The following is a 21,729-nucleotide window of genomic DNA, read 5'->3' as shown; positions in this document are numbered from 1 at the left end:
TGTTAATGACAGTGAGATGGACATTATCATCTCTACTTGAGTGGAGCTGTATCCATGATGGTAGCTGAGGGGAATTAAGTAACATTAAACCTAATTTTAAAGCGGCCTCTTTCTGTCTTCTTGTAGGAATTGGTCAGGGCGTCCCTGTTGTGGCCCTGATCTTTGAGGGGGGGCCCAATGTGATCCTGACGGTGTTGGAGTACCTTCAGGAGAGCCCCCCTGTCCCAGTGGTGGTGTGTGAGGGGACCGGCCGTGCTGCTGACATACTGGCCTACGTCCACAAGCAGACAGAGGAGGGAGGGTAGGATGAACACACACACACCCACACACACACAGGACACTGATAATGAAGATGCTTCTGTCAGCATGATGCTGTTAGTGATGAATATTTTACCGATTTGGGGATTTTCCTTTGATGGTAGTGTCTTTGTGATTTCTAACATCTCACCCACAGCCCAGTCTGTTACACAGCTGAAAATCAACATGTGACAAGTAAAGTTAAAAGTAACCTGCTGACTGATCACTGAAATGTTCAGAAAATGCTGTTAGACAGTCACACATGGCAGGCAGTTTAGAATTCTGCGTTAAGTTGACGCAGAGGCTACAGCAACAACGCAGACACCTACGCAGAGCCTAGCCCAGAAATATAATTACGTGCCGTTGCGAAGCAGAGCGCAAGGGACACTGGCGTTGGCTACGTGCGTACGTTACGGCGTCCCACAGTACTCTAATAGAGTCTTAAGTCTAAATGTGTCCATACCACTTCAACCAGCGCAACTGATTTTGGATAATGATCCATTTTTAGACATAATGGTGTCTATAATGGTAATAATGACCATTATAATAATGAATGATGATAATGATCTAATTAAACTAGATAACTAAATATAACCATCTCCTGCTAAATGAATGGTAACCATAATCTCTATTGATTCTGTCAAATCAGACCTCTTGTATCCAGCTGTGAGTCTGTTGAGACAAAGGTCTGGATTAGTAACATGGATCAAGAGCAGTGGGTTTATGACTGGCATTATACTGTCATAATAAAAGCCCATAATTATGATGCTATCCCACGTATTAAAATCTATTTATACAGTATATGTCCACACGTAGAATAAGACATCAGTAGTCCGTGCAGTTCATGTACAGGAATACTAAACATAATGCTGTTGAGACGTGGCATTCTGTGGACAAATGTATGTAAGATTAAATAAAGTTTCAGCGAATGAAACAAATTTATAGTAAACAGTTGACTTTCACTTTAACTGTGCTAGCTCTTATGAAGTTAATTTGATCTTAATCTGACCATTTTATTTAGTATATAAGCCGCCGTGTACTTGAGACAGTTTGTGTCATTAATCTCCAACTTCAGTAATACCGTAATTGGTTTTAAAACACGCTACACTCACCGGATGCTCCACAGGTCGTTGAGATGAAGCTCATTTTGGAAACAGAAGAGAGCACGATTGTGTATTGTATTTTACCCCATCAGATCATTTTGACTTTTGGGCCACTTGTGAGTGCTCACCACTCCTCTGAATCTCTTCTGTAAAGCAACTATAGCAGTAACCTGACTGTAATTATCCTTCAGTGGTCTTCCTGACGGAGTGGAGACGGACATCATCGCAACCATCAAGAAGACGTTCAACTTCAGCCAGAGTGATGCCATCCATCTCTTCCAGACGCTGATGGAGTGCATGAAGAGCAAAGAACTGGTATACTTTATACAGTTTACTCTAATTACTTTCTCTCCCTTATTATTCATATTCTCATGTTTCCATGCTCGTTGTCAGTGAGTGCGACTGCAAAATACATTCATAAAGGTCATTAGCCACTTAACAGATTAAACTGACATTTAAAGGCGACAGATGAATAGAGAGGAAATAGAGCAGCTTTCAGAAAGGGCAGTGAACCAGCACTCAGGCAAAACTGAGACCGCTTTACCTCCACCCATATGACCCTTCACAAACACCTGCCATGAAGGAGGGGGCTCAGGGAGATGTAAACAGAGTATTATGTTGCTTTGGAGTCAGCTACTTAGCTTTAGGCTACAGCTCTGAATGTTTTGGTCTCCATTTGTTTACATTTTGACAAGTTTGCACCACTAGCACCAAACTGAATTTGCTGTTACCAATAGGCACTGTTTTGATACTGGAAATAAACCAACAAACAGGCTGGGCGCGTTATGTTTTCTTAAACACAATCAGGATAAAACAATGTGATTTTGATTGAATCTTCACTTCTAGTCCCTGGTGACAGTCGGGGCAGGAGGCCTGTTCATCTGGTAGTCCTCTGAGTTTTATACTGAGCTTTGGGTGACTGGTGTTGCACCATGTGACCAAGCTCTCTATCAGCCCCCTGTAAAAATAGTCTCTGGGCGAAGAGGAAGCGTGTTTCCCACTGAAACGTAATACATGCCAATATAGAGATAACTTCCATTTCGCCAAGAAACAAAACAAAGACAACTTTATTCACTACACTTCTTAAATGATTCTGGACACATTTATGTGCTAAGGTTGAGTGGTTGTGTCCAAGCAGAAGCGCGAATCCTGATGCAAACTGCAGGCGATGTCTCACCTCTCTCCCACACTCCTGTTAAACTCTCCCACGCTCCACTCACAGTTGGAGAACCTCTGAACTAGATAAATGCATTTACCCAGTGTGAATGTGGTTTAAAAATGCCAAATCATTTTAGTTCCCGCATACCAGTGAAAACAGCTGAAGACTCCACTGTTACTTAGAGATAGATACTTTATTAATCCCGTGGGAAATTCAGTAGTATAAATTGGTGCCATGGTATATGAACTTTAAATGTCTGTGGGAGCCTGTTAATATGTGCTCTCTTGTTTCTTGGAAAACAGATCACTGTGTTTCACATCAGCTCCGAGGAACACCAGGACATTGATGTAGCCATTCTGAGGGCCTTACTCCAAGGTTAGTATATGACTCCTCTCTGAACCTTTATTAATAAAGGAACTGAGAAAGTCACGTAAAGTTGATTCAGTCTGTTCGCATACTGCAGTTGTTGGCATTCGGAGGTTAAGATTTCAAGACTCGGTAATGTTTTCATTCTGATATAGATATGCTTTTAGAACACACTCTTCCCCCCTGTGTGCCCTTTTCTTTCTGCTCCTGAGGAGATCATGTTGCTCGCATTCACATGGACTCCTTATTCCAACACTGTCACTCACGGAGCTCCAGGTTCTTTACAATCTTCTCCTCTTTCTCTCTGCCGTCTGTTAGTGTCTTTTCATCGTGCTGTGTTAGCTCTTTTTATTTTTCTTATTCTAAAAGTGAAAAGAAGAAAATACTCGCTTTATAATCCTGTGAAGTTAAAACATCCCTCCCTCTGTCGACAGAGGGTTGTAGTACTGATTACATCTAGATGTAGGTGCAGCATGTCTTTGCTGCTTGTTCAGCCTCGCTCCAGGTTGTTTAAACAAAAGCCAAGGATTTGTAAGTGGCAATGACTGATCGATAGGCTGGACAAACCAGTTCACACATTCCTAAGACAAAGCCAAGGCCTGTGGCTGAAATGCCCACTCGGGTAAATATTTGTCCAGTCATCTTGGTGGAACAGTAACTCATCCTCAAAAGGACCCCGGGGCAACAAAAGCTCTCAACCCCGTTGAGAAAACACTCGGTGTTGCTCAAATGTCTTTCCATTTTCCACTGAGATGCAATTACTTTTATGGTCTGTTTATTAAATGGGAAGCTTAAATCAGCCTTTCAGTGTTATTAAGAGCTGAATAAACGTTAGAATATCTTTTCAGATATAGATTTTAGGTGGACTATCGGAAAAAAACTGAGTAAGATTACCTCCAGACATTGAGAAAATCAATACTGTGTACCGTTTTATGATCATTTGACTCAGATGGCTCCTAGACGACAGTCAGGCAGATTACTGTGGAAGAGACCACTAGACTGAGCGGGGATTTACTTTGTAGTCTAATCTGCTCTGTTGCTGTATTAGTGTGTAATTGACTGTATTACTGCTGTGGCCCTGCTCTGCTAACCCCTCTAATCCTGCTAGCTGGCTAACAGGAAATACACAGTTAATAAGGCTCTACTAGCCTGGGAATTAATATGTGTTCTCGTGTGTCTGTCTGTGTGTGTTTGTGTGTCCGACGTGTGTATTTCAGGCACAAACGCATCTGCCTTCGATCAGCTGGTCCTGACTTTGGCCTGGGACCGCGTAGACATCGCCAAGAATCATGTGTTTGTGTACGGACAGCAGCTCCTGGTACGTCTGCATGTTTGTTTGTCTGTGTGTGCATTTTGTGTGTGTGTGTGTGTGTGCGTGCGTGAGCCACAGCTCCCAGGGGTGTTTGCTTAGCTCAGCCTCAGCTCAGAAACTTTGGACTCACCCAGAACAACCCCAGAATCTTTGTTGACCACAGTTCGTAGTCTGTAGAGCCAGGGGACTTGGCTCGGGCAGGCTGCCATGAGCTGCTTGTCTTGACTGTAACGTGAACCCTGTTACAGTTGTCTTCATGAGCGGACCTCTGTGCCTGTGTTTATTTTGAAACTAGAAGACTCCCGGCTCTTGAGTGAATGAGAGGATAAACAATATTTATTAGTATTTCGTGTGTTGTTAGGCCTTATTTTTGGTCGTCTCGCTCATCGTGTTTATTTGAGAAATGATGATTTGCCATCATGTTTATCTGTGGCTGAATAGGTGAGCTCTTTGGAGCAAGCAATGCTGGATGCACTCGTGATGGACAGGGTAGACTTTGTCAAGTTGCTCATAGAAAACGGCGTGAGCATGCACCGTTTCCTGACAATCAGTCGGCTGGAGGAGCTCTACAACACGGTAACATTATGCACCAGCCGCTGCATAAAGAGAGTTGCCCTGAAAAGAAGTGTGTTTTATTGTGCGTCGTGTATTTTCTTCTTTTTAGAAACAACCGCCCAACAACCCAACTCTCCTCCACCTGGTTAGAGATGTTAAACAGGTAGGCAGACCAGTTTCACTTCATCAGGTCACTTTAATGTATATTTTCTAAATCTCTGGTTGTTGCATCTCTTTACAGAGTCACCTGCCTCCGAACTATAAAATCACTTTGATCGACGTAGGCCTGGTTATTGAGTACCTGATGGGGGGAACCTACAGGTGCAACTACACCAGGAAACGGTTTCGAATCATTTACAACAATCTCCACGGCAACAGTAGGGTGAGTGGAAAGGGCTTTAATCTCAAGGCTGTGTTAAATGAATCCAAAAAAATCTTTTGTTCCTGTGGTAATATTTGGAGTCTCAGTCGGTGGAAGACAAGGCGATGTGAAAATGTTTCTATGTCCTGCACAGAGGTCTGGGCGTCACGCAGCAGGTCCTGGTTCTCATCTGAGGAAAAGCCACGAATCTTTTAGCATGCAGGCTGACAAGAAGGAGAAGACGAGGCACAACCACTTCATCAAAACTGCACAGCCCTACAAGCCCAAGGTAAACTCCTGATGTGCAACAAAAAGCTTCTTGCAGACCGGTGCCTAAAAATGGAAAGCTGCAAAGATCAAAAAAGATCCGTCTCTGTATCTAAGGCGCCACTCTTGAAGGGAAATGTAATGTCTGCCTCTCTCTACCTGCCTCACTGTTCTTCCTTCTCTTCTCAGCTGGAGTCTTCCACTGAGCAGAGCAAAAAGAGAAGCAAAGAAGAGATCGTGGACATAGACGACCCAGAGACACGGCGTTTCCCCTACCCTTTCAACGAGCTCCTGGTGTGGGCTGTGCTAATGAAGAGGCAGAAAATGTCGCTGTTCTTCTGGCAGCACGGAGAGGAGAACATGGCGAAGGCGCTGGTGGCCTGCAAACTCTGCCGGTCTATGGGCTACGAGGCCAAGAAGAGCGACGTGGTGGACGACACCTCAGAGGAGCTCAAGGAGTACTCAAAGTAAGGGTTCCTGCATCAGATGTTTATAAAATCATCTCATTTAAAAACAAATGTGTGAACTAACTGTGGTGATTTGTATCAGTGAGTTTGGGACGTTGGCAGTGGACCTGTTGGAGCAGTCGTTCAGGCAGGATGAGACCATGTCCATGAAGCTTCTGACCTATGAGCTAAAGAACTGGAGCAACTCCACCTGTCTGAAGCTGGCCGTCTCCTCCCACCTGCGGCCCTTTGTGGCTCATACCTGCACCCAGATGCTGCTGTCAGACATGTGGATGGGGCGGCTGAATATGCGCAAGAACTCCTGGTACAAGGTTCATGTTCCGTTTCGATTTTATTTTTTGTGAAAATCAGAGCTGGGGGATTTGTAGTGCTGCCTTTACTTCAAATCTAATACACAGAAAAACGTCCAGTACCCGGGAAGTTTAATACAGATATTAAACAAGTCTGCAATGGTTTGATCTGCATATGAATTTTAGCAACAGAAGCTTTCTGGTTTTGATTTGTAGTCTGTGTAGTATTGACCAGCTTTTGAGCCTCGGTGCATGCTGGTAAACCGTCCTCATTGAGAGCAAAAGAGAAAGCAGTTATGTGTGCAGGCTACACCGGAAGTCTAGAAATGTTAGCTGTTGTCCCCAGAGAGTAATTCATTGGACAACAGCTGATGATTTCCCAGACTGGTTATGTTTTAATACTAGTGTTTGACTAAGTTTTGGCAGCGCTAGTAGTGTTGTGCTGCAGTCCAAATCCAAATCTTATAAACTTTAGGTGTTACAAAGCCTTTTAATAGAATGACATTGTGAAATGATCATTTATGAGGCAACAAACCTAGTATTTTAGGACAAATCTTACGTGTTTCAAGCTACCTCCTTATTTAAGGTGGAACATTAGTAGTATCACAACTCAACTCATTTTAAAACGAATATTTTTTATAGTACACCGTATCCTCACAGCGGTATTTTTTGTGTTCAGCTTAGATTTGGGCTAAGGCAGTAAAACACATGGGGTTCATCGGTGTGTGTATTTCCCAGGACAGTCTTCAAATGCAGCACCCACCCACATGAGTGTCTGTTTGTGTCCCCAGGTGATTCTGAGTATCTTGGTGCCTCCTGCCATCCTACTGTTGGAGTACAAATCCAAGGCTGAGATGGCTCACATCCCTCAGAGTCAGGACGATCACCAGATGACCATGGAGGACAGCGAACACAATTTCCAGAACATAGCTGAAGACATCCAAATGGTTAGATTTAACCTACAGTATTCCCTTTGTCACCACAGCCTGCAATCCCAACAGAATAATACATTTGATCAAATTCACCACTTAACGATGAGAAGTGTCAGTGATCAGGTTGTATCCCCACTGTAATAATGAAATGTACATTTGACATTCATTCATGCTTAAAATCCTTTCTTAATGCTTTCATATTTTCACTCACACTCTCTGCTCTTCGCTGCCTTCTCCCTCCTGTTTCTCTCTTTTTCTCTGCCACAGTGTGGCCAACTGTTGTCTAATTTGAGCCTCTTTAACCTCTCTGCAGGATGTTTTCAAGGAGACCAGATCCCACGACCACGTGGAGGCAAAAAATGACATGGAGACCCACATTCGTTCAAGGAAGCTGCCCTTAACCAGAAAAATCTATGCCTTCTACCACGCACCCATTGTCAAGTTCTGGTCCAACACGGTATGTAGATTTGCAGAAGACACGCACTTGTCCTCCCGTTCATCAAAGTATTCATTTTCTGGTGGTTTATCTGGCTAGAAATCCTAAAGACGGACCTCAAAACAGGGGGTGGTTATACCGAGGAGAGGAACCTTGACATTAACATCTTCTCAAACTGTTTTGTAAAGAGGAGCCTCCCTGACAAGACCACACACATTTCTTCTTTGTTATTACTTAACTAGTCATACGGCCATACCATGGTTTAAGGCATCTCACCTTCAGCTAAGGGTCAGATACTCCCCTAATGTCTCTGAACTAGGAGAGGCTACAGGTGTATTGGGACTAAATGACTTAAGATCTAACAGATACTCTCACAACGTCACTGACAAGAAAGCTGAGGGAACACAACCACACAAAAATTCCCAATCCACAACAAATGTTTCGTTAATACTTGTAGAGCCACTGCTCAGTGTGGCTTGATTCCTGGCTTGTTGGGACTCCATCCAGCCTTCACCCTTTTTTAAATTAAAATACCAACACTTTATCTCTGCTCTATTAAACACCATTGGAAGTGCAACCTTCACAGCACACAACACACTCTCCTATTGGCTTGGCTTTGTGTAGAGAACGAAGGGGTTTTTGTGGAAACTGGGGCAACACCATGAATTTCTGCACGTATTATTCTTATATATGACATAAGCACTCTTTAAAAATAAGTTTTAAATGGCTATTGACAGGTGTCTGGTTGGCCACCTGCAAGAGACGTCACACAGAGTGAACTTGTACTGTCACATTCACACTCACATTCACATTGTTGGTATAATTTGCATAAACAGGTTTTTCAGGCCATTTCAAGACTGAGAGTCGCTGATAACATCACCGAACCTGCTTGTCTCCATAATATATCCTGAGCTTATCTACATCTGCTGCACCTGCTTCCGTCCCGATTTCAACATATCAATGCAACACTGCGCCATCACCCATGGGAAAATGGTCGATTTTCCGACAGTTCGCATCTCGCACGTCAAGGTTCAGCGATTTTCAAAAGTGCAGACCCAAATAAAGCTGCACCAAGAAGCTGGACGTGTGCATTTGTATGTGTGCGGACATTTTCAGACTTTCCCACAGTCTGTGATATGGCTGACCTGATTTTTTTTTTTTTTAAACAAAACAAAGCTCTTTTGTGCAAACTTAAATAGGGAGTTAATCGACCCCCGAGAAATTGGTCACATGTCATTTCTATGCAGGGAAAGCTTCTGCAGCGACGCAGATGGTTCAGTGAGTTTGTAATGACACAGCAGCGCTTTGAGCTAAAAGCTAACGAAGCTCACATGCCGACGATGACGATACTAATATTCACCACATTGCTGTGTTAGTGTTTGCTAATTAGCACAGAATCCAAAACACAACTGAGGTTTGTAATGTCATTAGCTTCACAGATAGCAAAGGGCATATATGACCTCATAACAAGTCACAATTCATCATGTGGGATAAATTCATGTATTCACCACATTTTATAGCGCATATAATTAATAATTACGCTTCTAACCACTGATTTAGATGTTGGCTGTGTAAATTAAAACAGTTTTTGCCAGTAAGGGGCAGATGAAATGTTTAGCAGTAGAGGTTGAGGCCTGGCTAGAAAATCAAACAAGGCCCAAAAGCCTCCAAGGGGTCTAGAGTTGGTCATAAAGAGCAGCTAGTTTCACATTAAATATAACTAAATGCAGCTAACCAGCTGAGCCTTGAGGCTGTTATGAAAATGAAAAGTTTCTACAAACCCCAAAACCTTTGAAAATCTGATTTCATTTGTTATCCTTTGTCTACTGTTTTCCAGCTCTTCTACCTGGGCTACTTGATGTTGTACACATATGTGGTTCTGGTGAAAATGCCTGAATGGCCTTCTCCTCAAGAGTGGGTGGTCATCCTCTACATCTTCACCTCTGCCATTGAGAAGATTAGAGAGGTACGTGGAAAATAAATGCTCCTTTTTTCAGGCTCCACACGTTGTGATTAATGTCAATAAAGAGTAAAAATAGCTTTTTATCTTTAGTCCTGTTCTACAAATTCACCAAGACTGCTGAGAGACAAATGTTACTGCATTTGACTTATACCTTCTACTACTTGTTCTGCTCCTTCCCTCCAGATGTTTATGTCTGAAGCAGGCAAAATAAGCCAGAAAATAAAGGTGTGGTTCAGCGACTACTTCAATGTGTCCGACTTTCTGGCCATTGTTACGTTCTTTATCGGCTTCGGCTTGAGGCTGGGTGGAGGTGATGCCTTCGTCCCCGGGAGGACTGTTTATTGTCTCAATATCATCTTCTGGTATGTGCGACTCCTGGATATCCTGGCTGTTAACCAGCAAGCTGGGCCGTATGTCATGATGATTGCCAAAATGGTGAGTCCTTTGTAGCTGGAGTACTCATTTAAATGAACACATGTGGTGGGGGAAGCTGCTGACACTGAGGGCAGATCTGCAGTCATTGCGCTTGTTGTCTGCATCTCAGTAATGTCTGTTTTTCCAAGTGTGCGGTCAGGGAGTGGGTTGTTTTTCTAGGTATTTTCAGGTTGAGACACGCAGAGTGCATCTCCAAACCTAGCCTCTAGACAGATATTGTTATTGTGTGTCTGGAACAAGACAGAACAGGCTCAGTGTTTCTGCCTTCAAGTTTTATATTTTAGCCCTGAATATGCTTGAACTGCAAAACATTTTCTCTAAATGTCTACTCCGGGTTTAAGCAAAACTTTAAGAGGTGTTCTTCCATCCTTGTTTTTCCTAAACATGCCTCCATGTTTATACAATCCAGGAAACATGGTTCATTCCTTTCCTCTGAAATAGATCAACTAGCGTGTCGGTTATGTCACGGCACATAATTGTCAGTATAACAGACTTTGTCTTTGATCTGACCACCCAGAGAGTTGTTGTTGTTACCTACAAGTGCATTCATACTTGTATCACAATGATAATCCTGTTTTTATTCTATCACCTCGACCGTTCACATTTATAACAGCATTAATCATCTTCACCCTGTTACCAGGTATTGTGTTCTATACTATGTGCTGCTGCCCCATAGGTGTCACCATGTATTGTGCTAAATAGATAATATCACCAAAAAAAAATATGTATTGTCTTTGTTGCTTAGATTTAATCTAAATATGTAGATAACGCCAGCAGACAAGTAGCTTTAGCTAATCTAGTTAGTCTGCCCATTAGTTAGCTAAAACAATCTTCCTGCCAGCACCTCTAAATGTTCCTTTACGTTTTTCCATTAATTTCGTTAATATTACTACTCACACTTCATATATATAACACCTTATATCTGGTTTACTTTATCCAAAGAAAAACTGAAGCACGAAGAACTTGTGCTTTTACACAGTTTGCAGAGAATATTTCTCAGCAGTGTTAATAGCTTTCTCAAGGGTAATTAGTGAATTTAGAAGTGCTGGTAGGTGGATTTATTATTTTTATTTATTTCTTTACCTTTCTCCAGAGCCAGACAGTCTTCACTTTAAGCTAATTTGCCAACACCGACTTGTATACAAACATACAGTTCATTTTAATGTGCAAATTATACTAATTGCTAATGCTAAATGCAAGTATACAACTATTATTTAGTACATATTGCCGTGGTGCAAAAATGTAATTTAATTTCTGGCTAGAACACAAATAAACATATTTCCCAGATTATCAAACTCCCATTTTAAGTCAGCCTAGATTTCATTATTGTCACGGTCTGTCATGTAGATCTTTATAGCTTTACTTTTAGCATTTAAGAATTATATATGTTTTTAAATCCAACAGCATAAAATGAAAGAAAAGGAGAACATCAGTTTGTTCCTGTTTGTTACTGAAGGGATTTCCCAACTAAGGAAAAATAATAATTTATTGCTCAATGATTTAACATGCACTAATGACTAATAGGTTCTTCTTTACAAGTGAAGTTAACCCTGTGTGACGTCTCTTGCAGGTGGCCAACATGTTTTATATTGTAGTGATAATGGCCATAGTTCTGCTGAGCTATGGCGTACCCAGGAAAGCCATCCTGTACCCAAACGCGGAGCCAAGCTGGACGCTGGCCAAGGACGTAGTCTTTCAACCGTACTGGATGATGTACGGGGAAGTGTATGCCTATGAAATCGATGGTAAGGACGATGAGGATGGTAGGGCAGATTACGATGGTAAGGACGCTTTCGTTCATAGCTTCTTGCCACAGCATGACAGCTGATTGTCACTCAAAACCAACACTGGAAATCAAAGTCACGGCGTCCTGATCATCTGTCACAGCCTATTTCACGCCACACGGTTCTCACACAGAGGCAGCCAATGTGGGTTCTCTTTGGGGAGGGCAGGGCTTTTTACTTCACCGAAGCATTGAGTGCCTCGACTCCGCTGTTAATGGTCTAGATAAAAGGCAGCAATTGAGTGATCGTCACTTGAGTCGGGCGCATTTGAAGCTTAGGTGGAACAAAACGCTTGACTGTACCTGGAAACCTGAGTTGGTAACCTGAGGAAATTTATCACATGGTTTATCAGTGTAATTGTTAACGGCTAGAATACCTATTAATGTACTGCTACAATTCTACCAACAACCAAAAGAGTTTATGTGTCACGATGACTCCACACAATAAAAATCTAAATTTTAATTTTGTATTTAAACAACAAGAATGAACGGTTCATTGTAAAGTTTTACCACCCTTGAGGGCTGGACATGGTTATCTCTGCCGGAGCAGTGTTGTCTTTCTTTTTTTGTAGTAGGAAGTTAGCTGTAGAAGAATATGATCCAGGTGGATGTGTGAATTAAATCTGTTTTTTAAGTTTTTGAGGTGTGACATTTTCCTAATGAGCCTCTTCCCTTAACAGTGTGTGCCAATAACAGTGAACCATCAGTGAAGTCGCTCTGTACAGCAGGAGTGTGGCTGACCCCTTTCCTGCAAGCAGTCTACCTCTTTGTGCAGTATATACTGATGGTCAACCTTCTGATCGCCTTCTTCAAGTAAGAGCAACCAGTCAGAGATGGACCTGTTCTTTAGGGCGACCTTTTAGCCTCACCTTGCTCAGGGTTGTGTATATTGTTGGAAGCACCTGGTCAAGTGGAAAACAATTGACCTCTTTAGTGGTGTTTCTTTTTCTAAATGATAGTGTTTAATTTCATTGCTGATGGTTTTTGTCCTTGCAGGAGTGATGTCAAACTTATCAAATAAACCTTCAGTTGTTAATGTATTCTGTTCTCCGGTTCCCAGCAATGTGTATCTACAAGTGAAGTCCATTTCTAACCTGGTGTGGAAGTACCAGCGCTACCACTTCATTATGGCCTACCATGAGAAGCCTGTCCTCCCACCCCCCTTCATCCTGCTGTGCCATGTATACTCCCTCTTCTGTATGTGTCGAAAGAGGAAGAAGGAGCATACCTACGGACCAAGTATGTTCACACTTCTGTCATTATCTTGTCTACAAATGTCAGAGATGTAAATGCTTCACGTGCACAGAACTATTTAAATGTCACGGCTGAATTCAGCATCAAGGAAATCTCTGGCATTAACGAGCCTCTGTGTCGTCTTTGTTTTTTCCAGAGCTGTTTCTCACAGAGGAAGACCAAAAGAAGCTTCATGATTTTGAAGAACAGTGTGTGGAGACGTACTTTCATGAAAAAGATGATCAGTTTCACTCGGGGAGTGACGAACGGATTCGTCTTACCTCAGAAAGGTGGAGTTGTTATTGATTTTCAAAGAAAAAAAATAAATCGGTCAGTCCAAGGATTATGATAACAGTGATGAAATCAAGTATTTCTTTTAAACGATGCCGTGAATGTGTAATGCAGGAGCACTTTTAGATTTAACATTATCAGTGAAGGTAACGCGAGTTGACCTGTCGATAACTGAAGCTGCTGTTTGTCTGTTCGCAGGGTTGAAACCATGTGTTTGCAGCTGAAGGAGGTCGGCAACAAGGTGAACTTTATAAAGCGTTCCTTGCACACATTGGACTCCCAGATTGGCCACCTGCAGGACCTCTCCGCTCTGACTGTGGACACTCTGAAGACTCTGACTGCTCAGAGGGCCTCAGAGGCCAGCAAGGTCCACAATCAGATCACCCGGGAGCTCAGTCTGTCCAAGAACGTGGTCCCCAGCATCGCCCCTGTGGCAACAGACGGAGGCCCCCACTCCAAATCTTCAGTGATAGGCAAACGCAGCGTGGGGGCCTACTTTGGCTCTTCTTTTCCTCAGACGGGACCCAACTTGGCGGACTCTCTTTTCGGGATTGGTGCAGAAGGAGGGACAGAAAGTCGTCGCAGAGTCGGACCTAGCCCTGGAGCAGAACTGGGGCTGGACCCCGTCCTGAACCCAGCATTCAGTCCAGAGAAGAGGGCCTTGTTTGGGCTTGGATACCTTGCTGCAGAGGCTGGTTCCTCAGGCAGCGCCGGCTCCAGTGCCTTTGTCCAAAGTTCTGTGGCCATTTCCCCTCCAGAGCTGCGTCTCCGAGGCCATTCTCTCACCCAGAGTAAGCTGACCCGTCCACAAGAGTCGGGCCTTTCCGACTCCCCTTCCAGCCTGCCCAATGTGCCCTCCCCCGGGGCTCAGTTCCACATCAGCAGCACCCCTTCCCAGCCCAGTGGCTCCAGCCACCCCGAACTTGCCATAGCTGGGCTTTACCAGCAGCCCCTCCAGCCAGACAACTCCTCCGTGGAGTTTGGGGCGTTTGTGGGTAAGTATGACAAGGGTGAATCCAGTGTTGACAATATCAAAGAGGAGGATGAAAACTGTGTGTGTGTGTATCCTACTGTTGTTATTGTCTCTAAGACTCCGGGCTCTGCTCAGCCTGCTTGCTTGCCTGCTTGCATTATGAAGCCTGAAAGCACAGAGGGGGTAGAAAAGGGAGAGGGAGAGAGGGATGGGAATTGGGGGTACGTGAACGAGGCGTTTTGTGACGATGAGGACAGATCGGGCTCTCTGAGTAAGCACAGTGCAGACACTCAAATCCCACTGGATCCAGAGGCTGCATCACACAGAAACCATGGCGCCCGTGCAGTGCCACCCAGGAGAAACCACAGAAAAAGGAAAACTGAGTCGCGTGTGTCGGGACCCACAGCGTCCCGCCATGACGGTCAAAGTGTGTCAGAAGGCCGTCTCGACAAGAGGAACACAGCGAGAGGTTTGAATTTCAGTCTGAGCTTAGGTTGAGGGCTGCAACCGCCGGGTGCTGGGGACTGTCCATCTCCAGATCAGGATCCCAGTAGAGCTGGTGCCTTCTTTCTTTTCTCTGCTCTGCCTGGACCTTTTTTTTTTGTCTGCTTTGTTTATTCTCTCTTCCTGGGTGATTCACATGTGATGTGACTGAAGCATGAATGATTGGTTGTCATGATGTTTTCAGCTGAATGATTTACTTGATATATATGTGTTTGTCAGGTGAGGATGAGGGGAAAGGCTTTCTCATAAGAATCAGATGTTGAGACTATGATTATTTCAGCATTATGGTTTGGGTCATTTTTTTTGTTCCATTCACATGGTAATGTAAACACAATGTTTTCTTGGGTCAGGTCATAAAGACAGTTTGGATCTCCAGCACTCCACTCCCAAAGAGACCTCCACCTCCAGCAGACAGGAAAGCCCGGCCACACAGACCAGATCACAGGTGAGTGGCGTTATTATTGTTGTTCAGGGTCAGCCTTAACTTACATGAGACAGCTGGCTTGTCCTGAGATCACACGATCATTCAACAATCTATCTTGCCAGACGTAGAGCAATGTCCTTGTGGCTTATCCACAGTGACGCAAACCAATCTGCAGCTATGGATTTTTTAGGTGTAACAATGGTGAGATGGGACGTCACCATCTTTAAAGCTACAGTAGAAAACATTTCTTTTTTTTTATGTGAGACTGGTAAGACATCATTAATGTACAGCAGATACTAAATGATTGTTATATTTCCTAATTTAAAATGAATATTTTACTTTGTGATGTAGCTCCGATGTTAAGTAAGATTCATAACCGTTGCATTATGTTTTTTCAAAAGAATAGTCTCCTTTTAAAATACTACAATCTTTTACCGCAGCGCTGGATTGTCACTATTTTCCGTGCCTGTCTTCATCTCCGTGTGTTGTTTGTGGTCTAAGGCTCAGGCTGAAGGTCATGGTCATATCAGAGCAGTCAACTCCTACGCCGGCTTCACGGAGTTTGACAGAAATCCAGCTTTTCTTCATCCTGAGTCAAGTAAGAACACAGCAGATGATTGTGATAAAATATTTTTAACTTGTCATCGCAACACCAGTTGGTAACACAAGCTGGTTGCTGTGTTGCGTTTGTATAGCTCTGACGAAGAAGGACAGGAGCAGAGTGTCGGCTGAAGACATCCTCATCCATGAGGACCCCAGGGCTGCAGTATTGGTAAGAAGTGTGTGTGTGTGTGTGTGTGTGTGTATACTGTCATGAGTACGAAGGAAGAATAATTAAGTTTAGCTTTTGATACGAATCGAGTCTGTGCATCAGTTTCTGTTGAACTTCATCAACTTCTTCTTTCTTTACCAGGAGAGAGTTCAGGTCAAATCAGCCCAAGCCAGCAGCCTGTAAGTGTTGCCTGTATATATATCTACACTAGGGCTTTGACTCCGAACTTCGTTATTCGAATATAATTCGATTATTTTAAAAATTGAACGAATTTTAGGGATCTCTTAATATTCGAACCTGTATGGGAATTATTTTTTGTAAATGTGTTTGCTTGTAAACGTTGTTTTCAATTCAGATTCCGAGTTATTTTTTTTTCACGCCTGGTGAAGTAAAATCGCGAGCTCATTAGCAAGGCTATTGTTGGTCATCTGGGCTCCTGTAGGTAACGTTAGCATGCTAGGTTCCTGTAAGCTTGTGTATTTCTGATGGAGCGTTAACTGTGTCGTAACAGCATCTTCTGTTATATTCTGCTCGTTACATCTTCATTCCGACACTGCATATCTTGTTTGCTTAATAATAAAAATTTTAACACGCATAAATACTCAGCCTTTCGTGCACGTAGTCTATTAACATTGACTGATACACTGCCCTCTGGTGGACAGAACATATAGAACTTAAGTTTGATACCAATATCAAGCCTGGATTATGCTTCCGCGTAGTGATCACGCAATGGTCACGCAATGGCCACGCAGTTGCTTGGACGCAGTCGTGAGACCGTATGGTTCTGCGTGGGGTTTACGTGTCGAAATGCAATTCAATGCCACACCGGTAGAGGGCGCTATGATTTTTTGTGACCGACCGACCGAGACTCTTGTGACGTATCTCGCCTCGTATAGTTATTTACCTTCCAGCTTTTGTCGTAGTCACAGTGAACGATGTTGTCCATTCTCAAAGACCAACCAAACTGAAGACTTTTTAAAAATGGCGGTGTTTATGAGTGGAAACCGGAAAAGCGGTCTCCAGCGGATGTAGTTAGCGGACCAATCACAGCCAATGCCGCTGCGTTGCTGCTGCGTTGCTGTTGTGTCGCCTCGACGCGCGTCGAGGATTTTTGGGAGGTGCACGTCTGGCCCTTGCGTAGGACGTACGGGGGTCCGCAAGGACGTAATAGGTCCGTACGCCCCCTCGCGCTGTGTCAACGCGGAAGCATAACTTGGGCTTAAGTCTTACTGAAGACATTTAATGGTCAAAATATAATTAATAAATATTCGAATATATTCGAATTTTAATATTAATAAACAAACGAACTTCGAATATGATTTCTGGCCAAAAGTCAAAGCCCTAATCTACACACACACGCACAACAAACCACAAATGTCTTGACATCAATATTCAAAACAGACAGTTGTCAGACCAGTTTGTGTCTGATTTAAGCTGAGCTCTGCCGCCTGTTTGTCTCATTTATTTGTCTTTCTGCCCTTTCAGCCGACCCTCCGGGGAAGACACACTAAACGGTAAGATCTGCAGCGTCATTCAACCTGCATGGTTTAGTTGTGTCAGACTTTTCTGTCTGGATCAGCTTGTCCAGTGGGTTTACAAGCAATGTGTTATCAAAATGACCTTCAGTCTCTTAGCACTCTTTTGCATGCAGTGTAATCAATACTGTAAAAAGGCCACAGTCTAAACAAACCAGAGGGGGAAAACAAATCGGGGCCACCTGCATGAGATTAAAGAGTTTAAAGTTATTGTAAGGAGTTTTGAAAAAGCTTTTCTCCCTCTGTAGTTACAGCTGCAGTTTCTCTCTATACGCCACGTCACACCCACCTCGGACCCAGAAAAGACTGTGAGTCTGACCGACTGAACAGCACAACCACAAATATCTGCACAATCCCAACAAGGACAGTGGATTTATCTTTTAATTGATTTAGGCCAAATAAATCCACAGACTTTCGTAGAATTGTTAAATCATTTCAGGTGTTTTTCAGGTGACGCTACATAAATTTGTTTCAGCATCACAGAAGTGAAGATTTGAGTTTTTCTCTTTGAATTGTATTGGCTCTAATAAATTTAAGACAAGACGGCGTTTCAGTTAATAAAACAATCATCAGGTTAATAATGAGATAGTTTAAAGGATTATTCTTGCATCCCGTCTTCCAAGATTTTTGAGTATTTATACAGTATATAAGAGACGGGACAGTTTTTACAACGTAGTCAGACTCAATTTGTATCAGAATATGAGTCTGTAACGCCGTATGGATTTCATTATGTTTCAACAGAGTGGAAAAATAGCTCTGCACGTAACTGGATAGTCCTCCAACCAATCAGAGACATTTTATTGTGAACAAATTCAACTTCACGGGGCTCAGATGTCGTATATTACTAGATAGCTTTTACTCTTCTGTCTATCATCTCCATTTATAATATATAATATATTCATAATAATAATAACACATTTTAGTTGTGGGTGCCTCTCAGAGCATTCAAGCACACAGCAGTTAACATGCCATACAATTGTAGCACAGAATTGCATGATCAGTAATAGATAAGAAATTAGAGGACAAGAGCTCGGTGCTAGAGAAAAGAAAGTGTCCTCAGTGCATCGTCCCCCAGCAGCCTAGGCCTATTGGCATAACTAAGGGATGGTTCAGTCCAGCTCTAATTATAAGCTTGATCAAAAAGGAAAGTCTTAAGCCTGACCTTAAAAGCAGAGAGCGTATCTGCCTCCCGATCCCAAACTGGGAGCTGGTTCCACAGGAGAGGAGCCTGATAGCTGAAGGCTCTACCTCCCGTTCTACTTTTTGATATTCTAGGAACCACAAGTAGGCCTGCACTTTGAGATCAATGTGATCTGTTGGGATGATATGGTCTTTAAGATACGATGGAGGTAGGCCTTTAAGAGCTTGTATGTAAGGAGGAGGATTTTAAATTCTAGTCTAGATTTTAAAGGGAGCCAGTGAAGAGAAGCTAAAACTGGAGTAATATGATCTCTCTTGCTCAGTGCTCTTGCTGCGGCATTTTGAATCAATTGGAGGCTTTTTAAAGAGCTATTTGGAGCCAGACAGTAATGAATTACAGTAATCCAGCCAGAAGACACAAATCCATGAACTAGTTTTTCAGCATCACTCTGAGACAGGATGTTCCTAATTTTGACGATATTACACAGGTGAAAGAAGGCAGTCCTGGTTACTTGCTTTATGTGTGTATTAAAGGACATATCCTTGAAATTGCTCTACATAACAATAAAACATACAGTGCAATAAAAAAAAATAAAGGCCAATTTAAAAAGTATATAAAGAAAAAATGTCCACCTGAACAGTTTGATCAACCTGGAAGATCGGATCATAATTGGCTGATCAGCAGCTGCATCCTAAATTAAACTTGGGACAGTTTCTGTGCTTCTGTTGTTGTGACGTAGAACAGAGACATTTAGTGGTGGATGCTGGAACAACTCTTGAGTGTTTTTGTTAAATCTTGTGATCACTGCTAATAAACTACAGGACATGAACCAACTGTACAGAAGGCTCTTCAGTCAAATTAATATTCACTTTGTCTTCCCCTGCAGCTATTGGCTCCCCGTTCAAGCCCATGGAAAGCTACCAGTACTCAGGTGAGACTAGACGCTGCATGGTTTATTGATGTTTATTTACCAGATCTAAGAAACCATGAAATAGCTTTACTCCTGCTCATTCTTCTGCTTCAATTGTCTTTAGTTTAGCACCCTAATGTGCTCTTTTTCGTCTTGTAGCTGTGGAGCGCAACAACTTGATGAGGCTGTCTCAGAGCATCCCCTTCACTCCTGTGCCCCCTAGAGGTAAGAATAGATCCCTGCGCGCTCCTAAAGACGTGAGGCCAGGTGAGAGCACCGCTGCCATCGAATGTCAGTTGGAGAATGAGGAAGTCTGGATCTTGATAAGAGAGCTGGCCTCTCTGCTGTTTATTTTCCCTGTAACACCTGCAGCTATTTATCTCACAGTCATAACCATACCATCAATGGAGCATGGACACTTCCTCATATGTGTCTAAGTTGTAAACTAGTTTGAAACTGTTTTCTTGCTCCACACTTCTTGGTCATCTCTGTGAAGAGGCGCTGCTATTTTTAAAGATTTAGGTGTTTCAGTTGTGAGTGTCAGTTTTACTACATTACATTCCTTAAATAGTTATTGAGTGCATGTTTAGACATCCGGAAGGATGCAGGAATAACCACAGCACTATCTAGATATCAGCAGCTCATATTTAGCTTTTGAGGACCTGGAGTTGGTATTACACGTTTTATTAGCTGTTTATTGAACCTTCCACCTGCTGCCAGTGATGCTTTTATCAGGAACAAGAAACAATGGCCTCTCTTGGTCCTTGCTGATTCATCCAGATAGCTATGTTTTGATACACAGGTAGGAAACGAAAAGAGCACGTCCAGTGGAACAAGTTTAGGAAAACGTGTGCGTCGTGGAACATCATTGATTGTGGTTGAATTCCTGCCCGGACACGTATTTGCACTCGAGTCACTGGATACTCAATAAATAGTCATTGACTGAAGGATGTAAAAAAACAGAACGATGAGCAAAATAGATGTATAATAAAGAGTGGAAATCAGTGCATAAAAAAGGACCTGTTGTATATTTGAAGGACTTTCATAAGTGTGTTGGTGTAACTCTCCTGTGCTGCTCTGTTTTCTTCAGGGGAGCCGGTGAGTGTCTACCGTCTGGAGGAGAGCTCCCCTAACACCATCAACAACAGCATGTCTTCCTGGGCCCAGCGGGGCCTCTGTGCCAAAATAGAGTTTCTCAGCAAGGAGGAGATGGGAGGAGGACTCCGACGAGCCCTCAAGGTTCTCTGCACTTGGTCGGAGTATGACATCCTGAAACCAGGACACCTGTACATAGTTAAGTCCTTCCTCCCCGAGGTGGTCCAGACGTGGCAGAGCATCTACAAAGAGGACACTGTGCTGCACCTTTGTCTCAGGGTACGAAGCACAAACAGAACATTTGTCTCTTGCACTGCAACAAGAAGCTTAGTGCCTCAAAAACAGATGAAAAGGTTATTAAAGCACAACAAAATATATAAATCATCCCCCTGAATGGCAGTATTAGTAGCTTTATTCACCTTTTGTTTGAGGGAATGTCTATTGGTGGACAGATATACTGTCAACACTGTAGTAGCCACTGTTGCAACATACAGAATTATGAACTCTCAAATATCTCCATCAGCGCATTGATGGTCTGAATTTAGTGGGAATTTTACAGATGTGTGTAGTGTTTCCTGTTAATAACTCTCCTAGATGCACCCCTCTACACCACAAGGGAAGTTAGAAAATCGTTTTAAACTGGTTGTTCTTTGTTCTTTACTCCAGGAAATTCAACAACAGCGAGCTGCTCAGAAGCTCACATTTGCCTTCAACCAAATCAGGCCGAAGACAATCCCTTATTCACCGAGGTAAGCACACGGGAGATGAGCGTTTGTGGAACATTGTCTTAAAACATTTCCTGGTGTTGTGTTGCGTGGGTGTGTGAGTCATTTCATTTTAATTCATCTAGATGAACAGGTCTGTCACTGTGTTGTTGAGCCTGAGATTGCATTAGTTCTGTAAATGTGAAAACTACAGAGCCTCGCAAATTAGTAAGTAGAGTAAATTTCAGAAGTAGAGTCATTAATCACTCTTCATATTATGTTGAAATCCAGCGATCAGTCGCTTCTCTGAATAACTGTAACGTCTGTTGCATAGCGAGGCCATAATTGTTTCACTTGTTAGTTATTATATGCACCACTGCTCTATTTACTCAGCAGCATTTGTTAAGCAAATGCTCAATTT

At 42.9% G+C, this 21,729-nt stretch overlaps 1 protein-coding gene across 5 annotated transcripts in view; it reads left to right on the top strand.

Annotated features, from left to right (window-relative positions):
• Positions 1 to 21,671, top strand: part of trpm7 (transient receptor potential cation channel, subfamily M, member 7) — a gene marked incomplete at its 3' end in the record, with an annotated part of 35,450 nt that extends 13,779 nt beyond the window's left edge. Inside the window, exons 8-36 of one of the 5 annotated variants that reach the window (XM_084541185.1) lie at positions 127 to 301; positions 1,592 to 1,715; positions 2,862 to 2,934; positions 4,143 to 4,243; positions 4,679 to 4,813; positions 4,902 to 4,955; positions 5,034 to 5,174; positions 5,308 to 5,442; positions 5,610 to 5,887; positions 5,970 to 6,198; positions 6,969 to 7,124; positions 7,423 to 7,566; positions 9,383 to 9,511; positions 9,692 to 9,943; positions 11,514 to 11,688; positions 12,407 to 12,539; positions 12,787 to 12,965; positions 13,117 to 13,249; positions 13,449 to 14,245; positions 15,078 to 15,172; positions 15,653 to 15,749; positions 15,847 to 15,923; positions 16,065 to 16,102; positions 17,409 to 17,437; positions 17,707 to 17,766; positions 19,486 to 19,530; positions 19,669 to 19,734; positions 20,600 to 20,883; positions 21,271 to 21,671. In XM_084541185.1, the coding sequence (XP_084397311.1) occupies positions 127 to 301; positions 1,592 to 1,715; positions 2,862 to 2,934; positions 4,143 to 4,243; positions 4,679 to 4,813; positions 4,902 to 4,955; positions 5,034 to 5,174; positions 5,308 to 5,442; positions 5,610 to 5,887; positions 5,970 to 6,198; positions 6,969 to 7,124; positions 7,423 to 7,566; positions 9,383 to 9,511; positions 9,692 to 9,943; positions 11,514 to 11,688; positions 12,407 to 12,539; positions 12,787 to 12,965; positions 13,117 to 13,249; positions 13,449 to 14,245; positions 15,078 to 15,172; positions 15,653 to 15,749; positions 15,847 to 15,923; positions 16,065 to 16,102; positions 17,409 to 17,437; positions 17,707 to 17,766; positions 19,486 to 19,530; positions 19,669 to 19,734; positions 20,600 to 20,883; positions 21,271 to 21,357 (4,421 nt within the window). Of the gene's footprint in view, positions 1 to 126; positions 306 to 1,591; positions 1,716 to 2,861; positions 2,935 to 4,142; positions 4,244 to 4,678; positions 4,814 to 4,901; positions 4,956 to 5,033; positions 5,175 to 5,307; positions 5,443 to 5,609; positions 5,888 to 5,969; positions 6,199 to 6,968; positions 7,125 to 7,422; positions 7,567 to 9,382; positions 9,512 to 9,691; positions 9,944 to 11,513; positions 11,725 to 12,406; positions 12,540 to 12,786; positions 12,966 to 13,116; positions 13,250 to 13,448; positions 14,246 to 15,077; positions 15,173 to 15,652; positions 15,750 to 15,846; positions 15,924 to 16,064; positions 16,103 to 17,408; positions 17,438 to 17,706; positions 17,767 to 19,485; positions 19,531 to 19,668; positions 19,735 to 20,599; positions 20,884 to 21,270 lie in introns of those variants that run through there. The other 4 variants (XM_084541184.1, XM_084541186.1, XM_084541187.1 and 1 more) reach the window with 4 other exon arrangements.
• Positions 21,672 to 21,729: the final 58 nt, after the last annotated feature.

This window comes from Chelon labrosus, assembly GCF_963514085.1.
Source record: "Chelon labrosus genome assembly, chromosome: 3".
In the NCBI taxonomy this organism is placed as follows: Eukaryota; Metazoa; Chordata; class Actinopteri; order Mugiliformes; family Mugilidae; genus Chelon; species Chelon labrosus.
This window is presented reverse-complemented; position numbering and strand designations above follow the sequence as displayed.